This window comes from Somniosus microcephalus, chromosome 9, assembly GCF_052327205.1.
Source record: "Somniosus microcephalus isolate GS21.2 chromosome 9, FLI_Smic_1.0, whole genome shotgun sequence".
NCBI classification, from domain to species: Eukaryota; Metazoa; Chordata; class Chondrichthyes; order Squaliformes; family Somniosidae; genus Somniosus; species Somniosus microcephalus.
The window spans coordinates 9,019,347-9,036,976 of record NC_140995.1 but is presented as its reverse complement, the minus strand read 5'-3'; the positions used below and the strand labels follow the sequence as shown (position 1 = coordinate 9,036,976).

The 17,630-nt window shown below is 45.9% G+C and overlaps 1 protein-coding gene across 1 annotated transcript in view; it reads left to right on the top strand.

Moving 5' to 3' along the window:
- Positions 1-17,630, top strand: part of grhl1 (grainyhead-like transcription factor 1) — a 126,937-nt gene that overhangs the window by 95,712 nt on the left and 13,595 nt on the right. The window contains exons 10-15 of the mRNA XM_085996335.1: positions 3,006-3,164; positions 6,995-7,082; positions 8,115-8,242; positions 9,481-9,518; positions 12,203-12,288; positions 16,669-16,754. Of these exons, the coding sequence (XP_085852461.1) occupies positions 3,006-3,164; positions 6,995-7,082; positions 8,115-8,242; positions 9,481-9,518; positions 12,203-12,288; positions 16,669-16,754 (585 nt within the window). The remainder of the gene's footprint in view (positions 1-3,005; positions 3,165-6,994; positions 7,083-8,114; positions 8,243-9,480; positions 9,519-12,202; positions 12,289-16,668; positions 16,755-17,630) is intronic.

Here is a 17,630-nt window from a genome sequence, read left to right as displayed (position 1 = left end):
CTGTTTTGATGTTGTGGGAAGCTGCTTTCACCTCCTCTGGCATTCAGCTCCTGCATCTGTCGATGACTCATCCCATCACTTACTGATAATTGGGAGGAGGTTAATCGGGCAGTAATTGGCCAGGTTAGATTTATCCTACTTTTTGTGGCTAGGACATACCTGGGCAATCTTTCACATTGTCAGATAGATGCTGTGGGGGGGTGGGTGGGGGGGGGCTGGGGGAAGGAGTGATGGTGCGAGGAGGTTAAACCCTGAATGAGCTGGGCAGGATGGTCGCTGGGAACAGGGGATGAGGCAATTGGGTTGATGCTCTGGGCCAACCAACCACGAGTGCCACAGTGGGCACGACGGAGGATACCGAGGGTAGAGCAGAAAGGGACCCATCGAGAAGAAACTCGAGCCTGGGGCTGGAGTAAATCGCAGCAAGTTTCTAAGAGGGCCCTATTTTGTCATTTTCTGAGTCAGAAGGTTCGGGGTTCAAGCCCCACTTCAGGTTTTGAGGAAGGAATCTGGGCTGTCGCTGCAGTGCACAGAGGGAATGCTGCATTGTTGGAGATAGTAAATGCTAAACAGGGGGTGGAAGAAAGAAATTCCCAACAGAAGCCCCGTTTGCCTGTTCAGACTGACATAAAAGTTTCTGTAACACAATTGGAAGAAGAGTAAGAAGATCGTCCTGTGTCTTGGCCAACATTCCTCCCTCAACCAACTCTTAACTGGTCACTTACCTTATTTACTGTTTGTGAGACCTGCTAGTATACAGATTGGCTGTCCTGTCTGCCTAAATAATGGCCGTGACTGTGGTTAAAAAGTAATTCATTGACTGTAACATGCTTTGGGACATCCTGAGGATGTGAGAAGTTATTTAAACGCAAGTGTTTTCTGTCTGATTTGAAAAATAAAATTTTTAGTTGCATGTAAATGAAAATGTGTCACACTTTGATGGCTCTATTTTTCACCTGTAGACAAGACAACTGTGTAGAAGGAGCCACAAAAAAGCAATTAGTCTTTCCATAATTATTTTACACATTGGGCCGGATTTTCAGACCCCCACGCGCTGTGTACGCACCCGTAGGGACCTCGCAAGTGCCGGTTTCAGGCGTGCCAAGTGCATGCGCTGAAAACCGGCATTTTCAATCTGCCAAGAATCCTCTTGACAGATCCTCCGCTTGCCCTGGAGAAGGGCCTCTGCGGGGGGAGAGTTCCGCTTTCTGCAGAACCTCCGCCCGCTGAAAACACTTAGAAATCTTACGCCTGGTAAAAGCCGGCTTTTACCAGCATAAGAGTTTTAAAAAGTTTAAAAAAAAAAAAATTTCCACTCATTTATAATTTTAAAATACTTTTAAAAAAGGTAAGTTTATTTTTAGCCCCGTAAAAAACTTATTTTTTTTTCAAAAAATTATATTTTTGTTTAAAATATTTAATTGAATATAATTCTAACTAATTTTTAAAATGTTATTTAATGTTTTGATGTGTTTTTGGAGTGATTTCCATTCATACTTTTAACAGGTCTAAGCTGTCAAAAGTATGAAGGGAGATTCCCTTCTCCTATTGGTTCCCCATGGCCCACATCATCCCAGGGACATTTGTGAACCACCTGCGCCTCTGGGATACGTGGGCCCTGCGCACTTCATCCTGGAGAGGCCCAGGAGCGGAAATGACCAGATCTCGGGAGCCCTCAGGTAAGGGTATAGATTTTTTCCAGATCGGAGGCCTCCGCACGCAGGAAGTATCCGATCGGAAAATACGGGCCATTATTGTCTAAAGGAATTGCCTTGGAGGCGGTGCAACGAAGGTTCACTAGATTGATTCCTGGGATGAGAGGGCTGTCTTGTGATGAGAGATTGTGTAGAATGGGCCAATACTCTCTGGAGTTTAGAAGAATGAGAGGTGATCTCATTGAAACATACAAGATTCTGAAGGGGGATTGACAGGGTAGATGCTGATGCTGAGAGGTTGTTTCCCCTGGCTGGAGTGTCGAGAACCAGGGGTCACAGTCTCAGGATAAGGGGTCGGCCATTTAAGACTGAGATGAGGAGAAATGTCTTCGCTCGGAGGGTTGTGAATCTTTGGAATTCTCTGCCCCGAGGGCTGTGGATGCTGAGTCTTTGAGTATATTCAAGGCTGAGATCGATAGATTTTTGGACTCTAGGGGAATCAAGGGATATGGGGATCGGGCGGGAAAGTGGAGTTGAGGTCGATGATCAGCCATGATCTTATTGAATGGCGGAGCAGGCTCGAGGGGCCGTATGGCCGACTCCTGCTCCTATTTCTTATGTTCTTAATTCTCTGTAATCAAAGGATTTTGATCATGACATAGACAGTAATTGTTTTTTAAATGTATGGGAGATTACCTCTGTAGCGTATGTATAACAAAATTGTACTCCAGTTCTGGATTGTGATTTTATTATTTCCTGTAGCCCATTGAGGAAATCTTTCACCCTCCTGCCCACGCCCCCCACCCCCCACCCCCAAACCAGGTCTATAAAATGGAGTTTTCAGCACAAGTAGGAAACCAGAAATGGTGCTTTTCTATACATGCTGGTCATGTTTTCATTTCAGTGTTCCAGCCCATCTAATGTGCTAGTTGTAGGGATAGATCAATACAGATATCGACCCTTTCCAGCGTAAATACTGAATGTGATAAACTCACCCAAGGGACATACAGGTCATAAGTTCAAGTCTACTGATAAATCATTGCACCGTCTGATCTATTGATTGATGAGGTCATTTTGCGAGGCACCGCTCCTGGTACAGAGCCACACTCGTGATTAGCGTGGGCTGCCGTCTTCATCACCACACTTGCTACTAATGAAGCTCTGGGCTGGAAACGGAAGCCTCGAAAAAAAAAAATCAACCTCTTTATCTCCCACTTTTACATTGTGGTATTGAAACTAAATATGGGCCAGTGTTTACTGCTGTCACAGCGCAGTTAAAAGTGTTTGCCTGCTTCACTACTTTATCTCTGACTTGCGCAACTTAAGCTTTCTGGCCGCTTCCTGTTACAGATTTTCGTATCCGTCAACTGCCTCAGCACAGACTTCTCATCTCAGAAAGGAGTCAAAGGGCTTCCGTTGAACATCCAGATCGATACGTACAGTTACAACACCCGAAGCAACAAGCCCATCCACAGGGCTTACTGCCAGATTAAAGTCTTCTGTGACAAGGTATGCTGATGGAATCAGGGGCTTAATTTTACCCTTTATGGTGCTTTTTTTCTTAGATCAAGCATAGATCAAATGAAGACAGACAATATCATGTGGTTAGTTTGCAACGAGCACTAAACTGTAAAGCTCCCCGCTCGTAGTGTGAATTTGTAACACACCTCCTTACGTAGAAGCAATAAAGAAATGACCGAGTGCATTATTTTTTTATGGAGCCGAAGCACTGCATCCTCCACCATTTTGTATTTTGTGCTTGGGAAGATTGGCTGTGATCTTCATCTTCTTCTCTTCTTAGGCAGTCCCTCGGAACCGAGGATGACTTGCTTCCACATTAAGAATGAGTTCTCAGGTGACTGATGAGTCCCAATGCGGGACCTACAGTCTCGGTCACAGGTGGGGCAGACGGTGGTTGAAGGGGTGGGTGGGTGGGGTGCTTGGGTTGACCTGCGCTCCTTCCGCTGTTTGCGCTTGGCTTCCGCTTGCTCCCGGCGAAGAGACTCGAGGTGTCCGGTGCCTTTCCGGATGCTTCTCCTCCACTTTGTGCGGTCTTGGGCCAGGGATTCCCAGGTGTCGATGGGGATGTTAAACTTTTTCAAGGATGCTTTGAGGGTGTCCTTGAAGTGTTTCCTCTGCCCACCTGAGGCTCTCTTGCCGTGCCAGAGCTCCGAGTAGAGTGCTTGTTTTGGGAGTCTCGTATCGGGCATGCGGACAATGTGACCCGTCCATCGGAGCTGATCGAGCGTGGTCAAAGCTTCGATGCTGGGGATGTTGGCCTGAGCAAGAACACTGACGTTGGTGCGCCTATCCTGCCAATGGATTTGCAGGATCTTGCGGAGGCAGCGTTGGTGGTACCTCTCCAGTGCTTTGAGGTGCCTGCTGTACATGGTCCATGTCTCTGAGGCATACAGCAGGGCGGGTATCACTGCTGCTCTGTAGACCATGAGCTTGGTGCCAGGTTTGAGGACCTGGTCTTCAAACGCTCTCTTCCTCAGGGGCTTATGGAATCAGGGGCTTAATTTTACCCTTTATGGTGCTTTTTTTCTTTGATCAAACATAGATCAAATGAAGACAGACAATATCATGTGGTTAGTTTGCTCCGAGCACTAAACTGTAACGCTCCACACTTGTAGGGTGAATTTATAACACACCTCCTTACGTAGAAGCAATAAGGAAATGACCGAGTGCATTATTTTTTTACGGAGCCGCAGCACTGCATCCTCCACCATTTTGTACTGTGTGCTTGGGAGGATTGGCTGTGATGTTCAACCAAGAGGTTAGTTCCCAGCCCCTCCTGTGTCTGGGATTGCACGGGCCACAGAAGGGAGACATTTTCTTCTGTAGCTTTTAATGGACCCGCTTGCTCCACGTCGGGAGTGGCACCTTGCAAAGTCCCCCCCAATGGTGACAGAATCTTCACAAGTACCTGTAAGACAATGACTGCACTTCAAAAAAAAAAGTACTTAATTGACTGTAAAGCATTTTGGGACGTCCTGAGGCCATCAAAAAGTGCCACATAAATAAATGCAAGTCTTTCTTTAAGTTAAAGAAAGTTTTGTACAGCATACGTTTAGTAGATGGTAAAACAGCAAGGCAGCCAGGCAACAGTATAATAAGGACTCACTTCTGCAATCTCGTATAAAGTTACAATTTGTCCAGCACATTGCTCACAGTGTACAGGAAACTCTCGTTTAAACGGCACCTAAATAGCCGGAATTCTCTATTAACCGGCAAAATTCTCACTCCGAAAACAACACCTCAATAACCGGCAATGTTGCTGAGTCCGAGTCTCCCGCGGTGGCCAAGTTAGTCAGTGGGGGTAGTTCTCCAAACTGCCACTACTCGGCTTCTTGGCGCTGTCGGAAGTCGGAACACCTCAATCCCCCTGTAACAGGAGCCTGACTCTCCTGCGCTGCCGGTAGTCCCTTCTGATCCACCATTTTACAGGGGTACTGTGTGTCTCCCACGCTGCTGGTAGTCATTGCATTGCATTACCCTCAACTGGCAGTACTGTACTTAATCAAGCATCTTCCACCATCCATTTAACACAACATTCTGTAGGTGAGTACCCAATTCCTGTATACTACACATTTCTTGATTTTTTTATTTTTCTTTGTTAAAAATAGCCTCGGTAGATAACCCTCTCCGTCATCCGGAATTTTTGATCAACCGGCAACACGCCGGTCCCGTCGGTGCTGGATACCAAAGCGTTTCCTGTAATAGGGTAAATTGCACTTTATCTGATGATCAAAGTGCCCTTTTCTCATTGCATATTTGCATTCCTATACAATTGAAAAATAAATGATAAATGCACATAGACGGGAAGAGAATAATGCAGTGCCCTTCTCTAAATACTAGCTTTGTTTAGGTAGCAGCCTCAGCGAGGCAAATTTAGCATTATTTAAAAGATAATGGGGGCTAATTTTGACTTTTGGCAAGAGTGTAAAACGGGCGCTATTGGATTGGCCACCCATTACACATCAACTGGAGTCAATAGAAATGAAAACCGAGAGAGGTGTACAGTGGCCGGTGGATCCAATATCGCCTGTTTTACACTCTTGCCCAAAGCTAAAATTTCCTCCAGTCTATTTGACCAAGTTATTCACCAGCCAACATCTGTGCTTTGTTCTTGAGATGTGCCACAAAAAATGGTCACATTCGTCTCCCTGTGACCCTTTGTTCAATAGGCCAGTGGGAGATGGCTCAATGCAAAAAAATCGGCTATTATTTAGAGTATATTGCCTTTTTAGTTGCTTGTTGGAGCAATATTTTTTTTTGCAAACTAGTACAATACCTGGGACTTTTTCACTGAAAATCCGACCAGTATTCAGCTACCAATACTTCGGGGAGAGGGCAAATGTAAGAAGTCACACAACACCAGGTTATAGTCCAACAGCTTTATTTGAAATCACAAGCTTTCGGAGCGCTGCTCCTTCTTCAGGTGAAGTGGAGAAATGCATAACGACACAGCTTATATAGTCAGAGAATCATGTCAGATGTTTACAGGTAACCTTTCCAACTGCCATTTATCACACCTCGGCAGAGAGATAATCACAGCAGTCAAAGGTGTGAATGGTGTCCAAACCTCGGGGAGAGGGAGGAAGGCTCCCTGAGTAACTCGTGTTGTGAACTAAACTCCTGTATGCAGGGGGCCGGTGCTGCAGTAAAACTATGTGAAGGGAGCTATGTTGGGTGGCCGTGTTATTGAGAACATAAGAACATAAGAAATAGGAGCAGGAATAGGCCACTTGGCCTCTCCAGCCTGCTCCGCCATTCAATAAGATCATGGCTGATCTTGGGCTCAAAGCCACTTCCCCGCCTGCTCCCCATAACCCTTCACTCCCTTATCTTGCAAAAATCTGTCTATCTCCACTTTAAATGTATTTAATGACCCAGCCTCCACAGCTCTCTGGGGCAGAGAATTCCACAGATTTACGACCCTCTGAGAGAAGAAATTCCTCCTCATCTCAGTTCTAAAAGGGTGACCCTTTATTCTGAGACTGTGCCCCCGAGTTCTAGATTTCCCCATGAGGGGAAACATCCCCTCTGCATCGCCCCCTCAGTATCTTACATGTTTCTATAAGATCCCCTCTCATTCTCCTAAATTCCAATGAATATAGGCCCAACCTGCTCAACTTTTCCTCATAAGTCAACCCCCTTCATCTCAGGAATCAACCGAGCGAATCGTCCTGAGATGAGATGAATTGAGATGACCTGCTTGAAACGATTTCTCCTTTAATTCCGCGTAAATAATCTTGGAAACGGCAGTAAGATTAGTAAGATGATTATCTTTTTTCCCCCACCCCCCCCCCCCCCCACATGGCGTTGATGGACAGGGTGCCGAGCGAAAGATACGTGATGAGGAGCGCAAGCAATCTCGTAAAAAGTCCAAATCCAATGATGGCGGTTCCCACCTGAACACCTGTGAGTATTGAAGTTTGGTAAAAGTTACAAAACCAGGAGAACGATGTCTCATGTTGGATTGTGTGCACGGGTATTGAGGTTGCGGATTGCGTTTAGGGTGGGGATTATTTCATTTTGATTTTTTTTAACATGGTAATTGTGACGTTTATCGGTTTTCAAAATAAGAGCCACCTGTGAATTCCGCAAATATCTTTTTTTTCAATTTGACCTATCACTGTAGATTTGCTGCATTTTCCAGGAGGTCATTGAAACATACTTTCCGTTTCTTTGCCATATGGAATAATTATCGATTTTGAGGTATTTTTCTTGTGGAGATTATTGTATAAATAGTGGATATACAGGAAACTTTCGTTCAACCAGAGGTTAAATGTCCGGAAAGCTCTATCTACCAGCAAAATTCAGGAGCCGTTTCCTATAAGTTTTTTTTACTTCTCGTTGCTTTTTTTTCCCCAGTCGTGGCTCCCAAGCGTCTAGCTGAAGCTGTTGCTTAGCTACAGAGATGCTTTTAAGCTGCGGCCGACTGTTTTGAAGCTGTTGCTAAGGGTTTGTTGATTCACACGGAGCTGAGAAGCTCCGTATGTTTTAACATTAGCGCTGGTTTATACGGCAGTTTTGATGGGCCGGCACCAGCTCGGTCCCGTCGGTGCCGGATACCAGAAAGTTTCCTGTAGTTGGGGATTCCAGTGAGAAATTGTTGTACGAGAGGTTACAGAAGTGCGTAGGCCCAATGCCAAAGGTTAAGGACATTGCTCTACCGCTTATTAAAAGTACTGTTACAGACACAATCTTATAAACAACCAGCTTCTGAATAATGATCATTTAATTGTAGGCAGCTAACATTTACTCATCTGTAGGTTTAAAACTTGCTGATTGATTTTTTGATCTTTTTCAAAAATACATTGGGGGGAAAAAAACCCTCAACCATGTCACTTTAATATGTAACGGGTCAAATCCCCAACGAATGCAATTCATCGCCGTTGGTCATTGCACGATCCTGTCTCATTACTCTCATTTTGTGATTCCTGCTTGCAGTCCACGATGCAAAGTTACCGTTGATTCCCAACCACAAGCAGACGGAGGCCACTATCTTCAAATCCATTTCTGACCTCATCATGCAGCCCGTTCTCTTCATTCCTGACATTCAGCAGAGACCTGTGATGGTACGTCTCGCCTTTAGTTTGGTATCAGCTTGTTTGTCATAAAAGGTTTTTTGTGAATGATTTGTACCGTAGCTGATTGGTCTTCATAGCGAGAGGGTTCGAGTACAGGAACAAGGCTGTCTTGCTGCAGTTGTACAGGGCCTTGGTGAGACCACACCTTGAGTATTGTGTGCAGTTTTGGTCACCTTATCTGAGGAAGGACGTTCTTGCCATGGAGGGAGTGCAGCGAAGATTCACCAGACTGATACCTGGGATGGCAGGAATGACGTATGAGGAGAGATTGGGTCAATTGGGCTTATATTCGCTGGAGTTTAGAAGAATGAGAGGGGATCTCATTGAAACTTATAAAATTCTGTCAGGTCTGGACAGACTAGATGCAGAAAGGATGTTTCTGATGGCCGGGGAGTCCAGAACCAGGGGTCACAGTCTAAGGATAAGGGGTAAGCCATTTAGGACTGAAATGAGGAGGAATTTCTTCACCCAGAGAGTGGTGAACCTGTGGAATTCTCTGCCACAGAGGGCGGTGGAGGCCAGTTCATTAAATATATTCAAGAAAGAGTTGGATATATTTCTTAAGGCTAAAGGGATCAAGGGATATGGGGAGAAAGCAGGGACAGGGTACTGAATTTGGATGATCAGCCATGATCTCATTAAATGGCGGAGCAGGCTCGAGGGGCCGAATGGCCTACTCCTGCTCCTGTCTTCTATGTTTCTATGATTTCGCTTTTAGCATTGCAGTAACGTTACCTGACAATGCTGCAAAAGTCAGTTACTTTTCAAGAAAAACAGAATCGCCTCCGACATTTCCTTTTCAGCTGGGGTATAAACAATTATTTCATCAGAAAAAGAGAGAGTTCAACTTCAGTGGGCTACAACACTTTTTTTTCTTAAAAATTGTTCACTATTAATACTTTCTTGATATAGTTGGATTTATACGTGATTTTAAGAGATATCCTATATTATATAATATCCTCAAGCACATAAAAATAAAACCTGCCTCCCATGTGTCTAGAACTACAGAAATTATTTATACTTCATTGCAGGAACTTTCAAGCAGATGATTTCTGCTCCTCAAATCAAACTTAAACTCTCCAAGGCCATTGGTTAGTTAATTCTGAACTTGTGGATTGGTTGGTTGATTACTGAAGCAGGGATACTCCAAGTTATTAAGCTTTATGACAATTGGAATTTTATTATAGTCAGATTAGCTAGTGATGGCATCCTGTGTCTTTTCACAGGGATACCCTGTTGGAGCAGATGAGCTCGAAGGTGAAGGGTAAGTTTGTTATTCAATTCATTTCAAAATTCATGCTGATATATAGTTCACTCTTAGTATGTTTGATTCTCCATTGTATTTGAGTTTATCTATGTCCCAGATATACTGCCGTGCAATAAAGATGCCAGTGTCAACAGCACGTCTGATAGTGTGGGTTATACAGCAACTCTGCTGAGTGAGGGAAAGCAGAGATTTCTTTCAATCCAATTTTCTTCTCTCTCTCCTCCTGAAGTGCTGATTGTCCTGTAGCACGGTTCCCGCTGGTGGCTAACCTTCAGCACCTCGGGGGAAAAGTCATCATTCTGGAGGCAGGGCAGGAGGTGGGGGGAAGGGCAGGAGGTGGGGGGAAGGGCAGGAGGTGGGGGGAAGGGCAGGAGGTGGGGGGAAGGGCAGGAGGTGGGGGGAAGGGCAGGAGGTGGGGGGTGGGACAGGAGGCTGGGGGGAGGGGCAGGAGGTGGGGGGCAGGGCAGGAGGTGGGGGGCAGGGCAGGAGGTGGGGGGAAGGGCAGGAGGTGGGGGGCAGGGCAGGAGGTGGGGGGCAGGGCAGGAGGTGGGGGGCAGGGCAGGAGGTGGGGGGCAGGGCAGGAGGTGGGGGGCAGGGCAGGAGGTGGGGGGCAGGGCAGGAGGTGGGGGGCAGGGCAGGATTTGGCAGGGGCAATAATTGGGGAGGGCAGTAGTGGTTTGATAAAATAAAATATCTAATAGGAATTGTAGCTTTACAGGAACCTTACGAGACTTTTATCTTCATTGATTTGAATTATCCAAACTGTTGTCTCTTGAGTTTCCTTCTTTCTGCCTTTAGCCTAAATACTTTGTGATCCTGTCATTTTAAATTCGAGAGATGCGTTTACAGAGTAGTGCTTGAGAAGATAAAGCCCATAGCATATTCCTCATTAATAGTTACATTTCCCAACTACCATGTGGACTAATCACCATACAGTGTGGTCATGCACTCTCACTCTGCAGTATATATACACACTTCCCCTATCACATTGTCCAAATGCCCGATACGAGACTTCCAAAACAAGCGCTCTACTCGGAGCTCCGGCATGGCAAGTGAGCCCTAGGTGGGCAGAGGAAATGCTTCAAGGTCACCCTCAAAGCCTCCTTGAAAAAGTGTAACATCCCCACCGACACCTGGGAATCCCTGGCCCAAGACCGCACAAAGTGGAGGAGAAGCATCCGGGAAGGCGCCGAACACCTCGAGCCTCTTCGCCGGGAGCAAGCGGAAGCCAAGCGCAAGGAGCGCATGTCAACTCAAGCACCCCACCCACCCGCCCCTTCAACCACCGTCTGCCCCACCTGTGACAGAGACTGTAGGTCCCGCATTGGACTCATCAGTCACCTGAGAACTCATTTTTAATGTGGAAGCAAGTCATCCTCGGTTCCGAGGGACTGCCTAAGAAGAAGAAGAGAAGAAGATTTCACTGTACAATCGGCTAGATATTCCTGCTGATAGTCACTGGTATCAATCACTTTTCCAACTGATGCTAACATTAAAATTGCCAAGTGTATAACTTTCCACCACTTACTAGCCCTGTAAATAAAGAGCTATTGCTGAGACTGCCAGGAGGGAGCTGTCATACCTGCCCGCACCCAGTGTTTCTCTGTACGGTAACGTTACTGGTGACAGAGGTGGCCTGACAGAAGCAGCAGTTATTCTTGGAGCAGTAGCAATCTGCTGCCCGCTGGGTGTTTCTGACCGCTCAGATGGTTTGAGTCGTGTCTTGAGCAAGAGGTGGTTGCCTTCTCCACCAACACTGCCAATACCAAAGCCAACTCCCACCTCTGCTGTGTGGTTTTAGCCACTGTTTACTCCTCACTGTTTATGTGGATCCAAATGCAGTGGCCAAAGGTGAACAGGAAAGATCAGTTTACGAAGGACCAAGCTGGCTCTGGGAGACTAGTTGGCACTGAATGTATTTGTCAGTCCTCAATTCAGAAGTAAAGCTGAGCCTAAGATACAGGGTGGGACAGGGCATCAAAGCAGTCTCAGGTAGGTTAAGGCCAACCTGGATTCTTGGCAGTATTTGAAACATCTATTGTATCGAACATGCATCTCCTTTAGAGCTATCGCCATGAAAATCCAACATCGGTTTACTGTACCAAATAGTATCAGACCCAATCCTTTCAAGAGAGCCCGATATGACAGTACGCATACGTATCCTGTTTGTGATCAATTTTCAACAAATCTGCAATTTTCACAGTTTCAACAAACCCTTTATACGTTGCGAACAATGAAAATTGCAACTTCGACAATCCATAAGGGGGGAAATGCAGGAAAAAGCAGAGTCATAACGGCACAGAAGGAGGCCATTCGGCCCATTGAGTCCGTGCCGGCTCTCTGTAGAACAATCCAGTCAGTCCCATTCCCCCGCTCTATCCCCGAAGCCCTGCAAGTTTATTTCCCTCAAGTGCCTATCCAGTCTCCCCTTGAAAACATCGAGTGTCTCCGCTTCCACCACTTCCGTCGGCAGCGAGTTCCAGGTCCTCACCACTCGCTGCATAAAAAAGTTTTTCCTCACATCCCCCCCTGTATCTCTTGCCCCAAAACCTTAAATCTGTGTCCCCTAGTCCCTGTACCATCAACAAGCAATCTTTAGAAAATTGTGCATTTAATTCCTAATGATTAGCAATGTACCACTACACTGGTCTTCTGAACAGTACATGCAATTAATCTTTCAGATCAGGGATAAAGAGGCTGCCATACCTGGCTGATGAAGATTTTGGTTCACGCAGTAAGGTCCTCAGGCTAGAAGAGCCAAAGAAAGGTAAATGTTTCTGGTGGACTGGAGATATGGAGCATATATTATTCCATCAAAAATGTTCTTGGGAATGGTAGAAGTCACAACTTTACCAAATTTGTGTAGTCCATGTGAACTAAAAATAGTTTTTGAGACAATGAACATGACTTCCAACAATAAGTAGTGGGACCTGTTTTGGTTTGAGATGTAATTTGTTCTATTTCACTCTTGTAAAAAAAAAAATTCTCTGGGCTTGAAATGACACTGAGCGATATTAGCAGAGTCTCCCGGACCCCCAATGCTTCAGATTTCAAATCCTCATCCTCGTGCTGAAATCCCTTCACAACTTCACCTCTCCCTATCGCTGTAACCTCCTCCTGCTCTACACCCACCTCCCAAACTCTCCATTCTTCTGACTCTGGCCTTTTGTGCAACTCCCCTCCCTTCACCCCACAACTGGCAGCTGTATGTTCCACATTTTATTATGCTCTTTGCTTTGTTGTACAATGGAAGGATTTGTTTTAAGAACATAAGAAATAGGAGCAGGAGTCGGCCACACGGCCCCTCGAGCCTGCTCCGTCATTCAATAAGATCATGGCTGATCTTTGATCTCAACTCCACTTTCCCCGCCCGATCCCCATATCCCTCGATTCCCCTAGAGTCCAAAAATCTATCGATCTCAGCCTTGAATATACTCAAAGACTCAGCATCCACAGCCCTCTGGGGCAGAGAATTCCAAAGATTCACAACCCTCTGAGTGAAGAAATCCCTCTTCATCTCAGTCTTAAATGGCCGACCTCTTATCCTGCGACTATGCCCCCTAGTTCTAGACACTCCAGCCAAGGGAAACAACCTCTGAGCATCTACCCTGTCAATCCCCCTCAGAATCTTGTATGTTTCAATGAGATCACCTCTCATTCTTCTAAACTCCCGAGAGTATAGGCCCATTGTTGGAACCCTCCATTATGCTCCCTTTTTGCCCTATATAAAGGCCATCCTGATAATAGCAGAGCAGAGGGGACAAATCCAGACACACTTTCAACTCCAGACACCGTAGGAACGAGGGAGAATGACTCAGTCGTGTTGCTATGTGAGCCTCGCTGAGATTCTTGGGGTCACAGCCCAGTGGTTGAGTGTTTCCTCACTGGCATTCTAACCACTTGTCACAAGACTTCTTGCACCTGTTCAGAAACTTTCTATTCATATTAAGAAATTATTTGACAATGCCACAAATGGAATGCGATTTAATTGATTTGTGAGGTTAACGAGCACCATTTGTGCTACCAGTTGAGATCCATTAGAGAATTTCCCATGGGTGAGCGACCTCAGTTGGCTGAAGCAGGCAACACTTAAATTACATTTCTGACTGTGAAGGAGATAAATCATTTGATTGGGAGAAAGACTTAAAAAATACACAAACACATTAAATAAAAAAAAATTAAATTACATATATAAAATTAATTAAAATGGCATTTAATTAAATATTTTATATAAAAATGTAATTTTTTGAATGTTTAAAATATGTTTTAACAGGGCTAAAAATAAACTTACCTTATTGGACAGGGTTTTTAATGTATAAGTGAGTGATAAAATTTAATTTTCTATTTTTTAAAACTCTTATGGTGGTAAGAGCAGGCCTTACGCCTGCTTTTACCGGGTGTAAGAATTTCACGGGCATTCAGTGGGCGGAAGTTGGGTAAATAGCGCAACTCTCCACCCGTGGAGGCCCGTCTCCCAGGGATGCGGAGGATCTGAAGATTCTTTACAGAGCGTAAGTGCCGGGTTTCAGCGTGTGCGCTTTGCGCGCCTAAACCCAGCACTTGCGCGGCCCCTACGGGCGCGAGCGCGCCTCATACGCACCTGTGGGGGGGGGGGGCGCAAAATATGGCCCACTGCCTTACTCCTCCCAGCACAGAGCAGAGTGCGCCAGGAATATATCGGGTCATTCGAGCCTGTCCTCCCAGCGGAGAGCTGTATTCGCATGGAGTGTGGGTTGGAGACTTGGGGCTGTTTTGGAGCTAAAGAAGGGAAGCAAAGAAAAAAAATGGATAAAATAAATTTGAAAAATGTAAGACTAGATCAAGCGACCTTTTTTTCCTTCAACCACCGTCTGCCCCACCTGTGACAGAGACTGTAGGACCCACATTTGACTGACTCATCAGTCACCTAAGAGCTCATTTTTAGTGTGGAAGCAAGTCATCCTCGGTTCCGAGGGATTGCCTAAGAGAGAAGAGGAGAAAAGGTCATGCACCACGTAGAAGTAGATTCAAGCTCCCTTCATATAAACATTGTTATTTGTTTGGATATTAGTAGCTGGCAGCACAATGGTGAGCAAAGAGCATTTGGCACTGGTGCAGTGTACTTTTGTAAGTACGTATCTGAACTCTGTTCCCAAACACTATGTTGACAAGCACAGCGACGCAGACTGGGTCCCGCACTGGCCCAGAAACTTGGACTGTGGAAAGTTCCAAACTATGTGACCTTCACTCAGTTTGAACGCCGCTTTTCAGTTATTTAGCTGGCCAGATTAACAGTAGTTTCCTGTTGATGTAGAAACATCCACTTTGTCTCCACCAAAATCTCACATGTGACAACAGTGATTAACGTGAGTCATTCGCTGCTTGTATCCTACGCAGATATCATAAAATCCTGATACTTTTAACAAGCCCGATTCCAAACTCTTCAAAAAAATATATATTGGGGGAGAAATTCGGTTGGTTGTGCCACCAATTAACGCCTAAAGAGGCCGAGAAGTGGGGCGTTAGCTAATTTCCGGGCGGGCGCAAGGCGCCTAGCGCCTCGCCCCATATTGAGCATGCATTTAGCGCCGGCGCTAAATCTTAGCGCCCGCTCATGGGCGCAGGCTGATTATGATGTCATTTGCGTGTGCAACGCCTTTTGGGCGCCCCAGACTGGAAATTCAGTGGCGCCCCCCTCCGTAGCGCCTGGCGCTAATAGTGACAGCTTACCTGGGCCTTACCAAGTCGCTCTCGGGCTGGAGGAGCGTTATTTAAAGGGGACTGGTGTGGTTTAAAAGCGGCAGCCATTTTTGGATCACAACTTCCTCGAAAGCTACAAAGAGTTGCTGAGCTGCACACTGAGAGCCATTTGACCACTGAGCCATCGCAGGCAGACAATCTTCAGCCTTCTGACCATCACCTTGCTGTTGGTGAGCCTTGACAACGGGAACCTTCCTCTGGGCACTTATTATGGGGGCTGCATTGGAGGGGAACGTCCTGCTGCTGAATCATCTGGAAAGGGCACTGAGACGCTGGGAGAGGGGGGCAGGCATGGCCAGACGGAGGAGGGCCAACAGACGTCGCCACAGCAGACCTTACGCTGGCAGGGTTATCCAACAGCAGTTTTCCAACATGAACATGCCAGAGGAGCAGTGTGTCAGAAGGCTGCGATTTAGAAAGGAGGTGGTGACTGAGCTGTGCCAGCTGCTTCAGCCAGATCTGCAGCCTCAGATAGGTGCAGGACATCTCTGTCGGCGGCTGAGAAGATGGCTGCTGGCCTGAACTTCTACGCGAGCGGCTCTTCTCAGGCTGCACGTCAGAGGCTGATCAGAAGTAGCTTCTAGGCCCCTCTCACGGAATGCTTGCTGCCATTCCAAGAACAGGAATGGAACCGGTCTGATACCCCCAAGCCTGTGAAGGGCAAGATGCATGTAAATAGCAGGCATGGCCATTGTAAATGAAGAAAGTGTTTCATTACACAAAATGTGGTTCCTTCAAACATGAGAAAGCTATGGCAACAGAAAGCAAAACTAATACACTGACACATAACTGGCTCTCACACCCGGGAGACTGTCCAAAACATAAATCACATTCCAACCATCTTCCTTGGCCTTGATTCCACTGCGCCAACCAAAGCATCCAATGCCCCATCAGTGAAGCGTTCCGCCCTCTGCCTCACCCTTTCCATGTCTTGCTAGGCTGGTGCGCCACAGGTAGGCTCCCACCGCTTTGAAGGCCTACAAGGCAGTGAGTGTGTCTGGTGATGCCAATTGACCTGCCCCTTTAAGAGCTGGCCGGCGCCACTGTGTCTCAGGGAAAGCGATTATTGACAGCACCCTCGCTGCGCCCCGCCACCGCGAAATTGGGTTGCGCCGCCGGGTTAGCGCCTTAAGAGTAGCGTGCAGCGCCTGATTTAGCGCCGCAATCACCTTTAGAGGCGCTGCAACCCAATATTGTGCTAGGTGGCGCTAAATTGCACCTGGCGCTAAACTTTGCGCATCGCCAGGACTAGCGCCCCAAACGCGGCTATACCGAATTTCTAGGCCATAGACTATGTTGTATCAAGCTATATCGTGCTTTAGTTACAGTGCCAGAGAAGGGATCACAAATGTCTGGAAGGTCTTTCTGTTTTTCACTTTACATTCAGACTCTCACCGTCTGTTTTCAGTTTTGCTTTACGTCAGGAAGGAATGTGAAGAGGTGTTTGATGCACTCTTGTTGAAAACTCCTTCTCTGAAAGGCCTAATGGAGGCGGTAAGTAAAAGAAAACTAGTTCTGATGTTCTGGCATCTGATTACTTTCGCTTATTTCTTCTGATTATTCCATCTACGCAGTAAATACAGGTCTCGACGTGGATATTTTTCACTTCTGTACTTTAGAGGGATCCCTAGTGGCCCTTTGGTAGTAGATGATGATGCTGTGCTTGCCGTGTCCACAGAACTTTTTTTTTAAAGAAATATATCTATTTCATAAAAAAATAGTTCTCATTATAGGTACTAAACAGAATCAAGCTTTCTTCATGTTAGTGATCATCTTGCTATCTGCTGACAGATAACTTAAAGCTGTGAGAGATTTCCATATATTTCGAAAAGGACCAATAAACATGACATCGTCAATAAAAACATAAAAAGCTGAGAAAGCACAGCATCTGAAACAGAAAGCTCAGTGATTATTCTTTTACTCTCCCAAACTCAGCATTGACGAAGCCAATTGCGATGCACTTACTCCCATCCTGGCTGAGTTCAGGCACTTCATCTACTTCTGAACTAACCCCATGGGAGGGGGCATCAAGGCTTCATTTATAATATAATCATTCCCATTAGCCACCTCCAGTGGTGTTTTGTGAGTTTTTCTTCATATTATCAATGTATTCACATCTACAAAGATTAAATTCCTCTCACTATATATTTATCTGTAGATATATATATATAAAAATCTAGACTTGAGTATAGGGAGCATAATTTCAGCATTTGCCAATGAAACAAAACTTGAAAATGTAGTAAACAGTGAACAGGATACAGGAAACTTTTTTTTATCCGGCACCGACGGGACCGGCGTGGTGCCGGTTTATCAAAAAGTCCGGATTACAGAGAGGTATAGTAAAAGGTACGAGAGCTCCGTACACAGCAA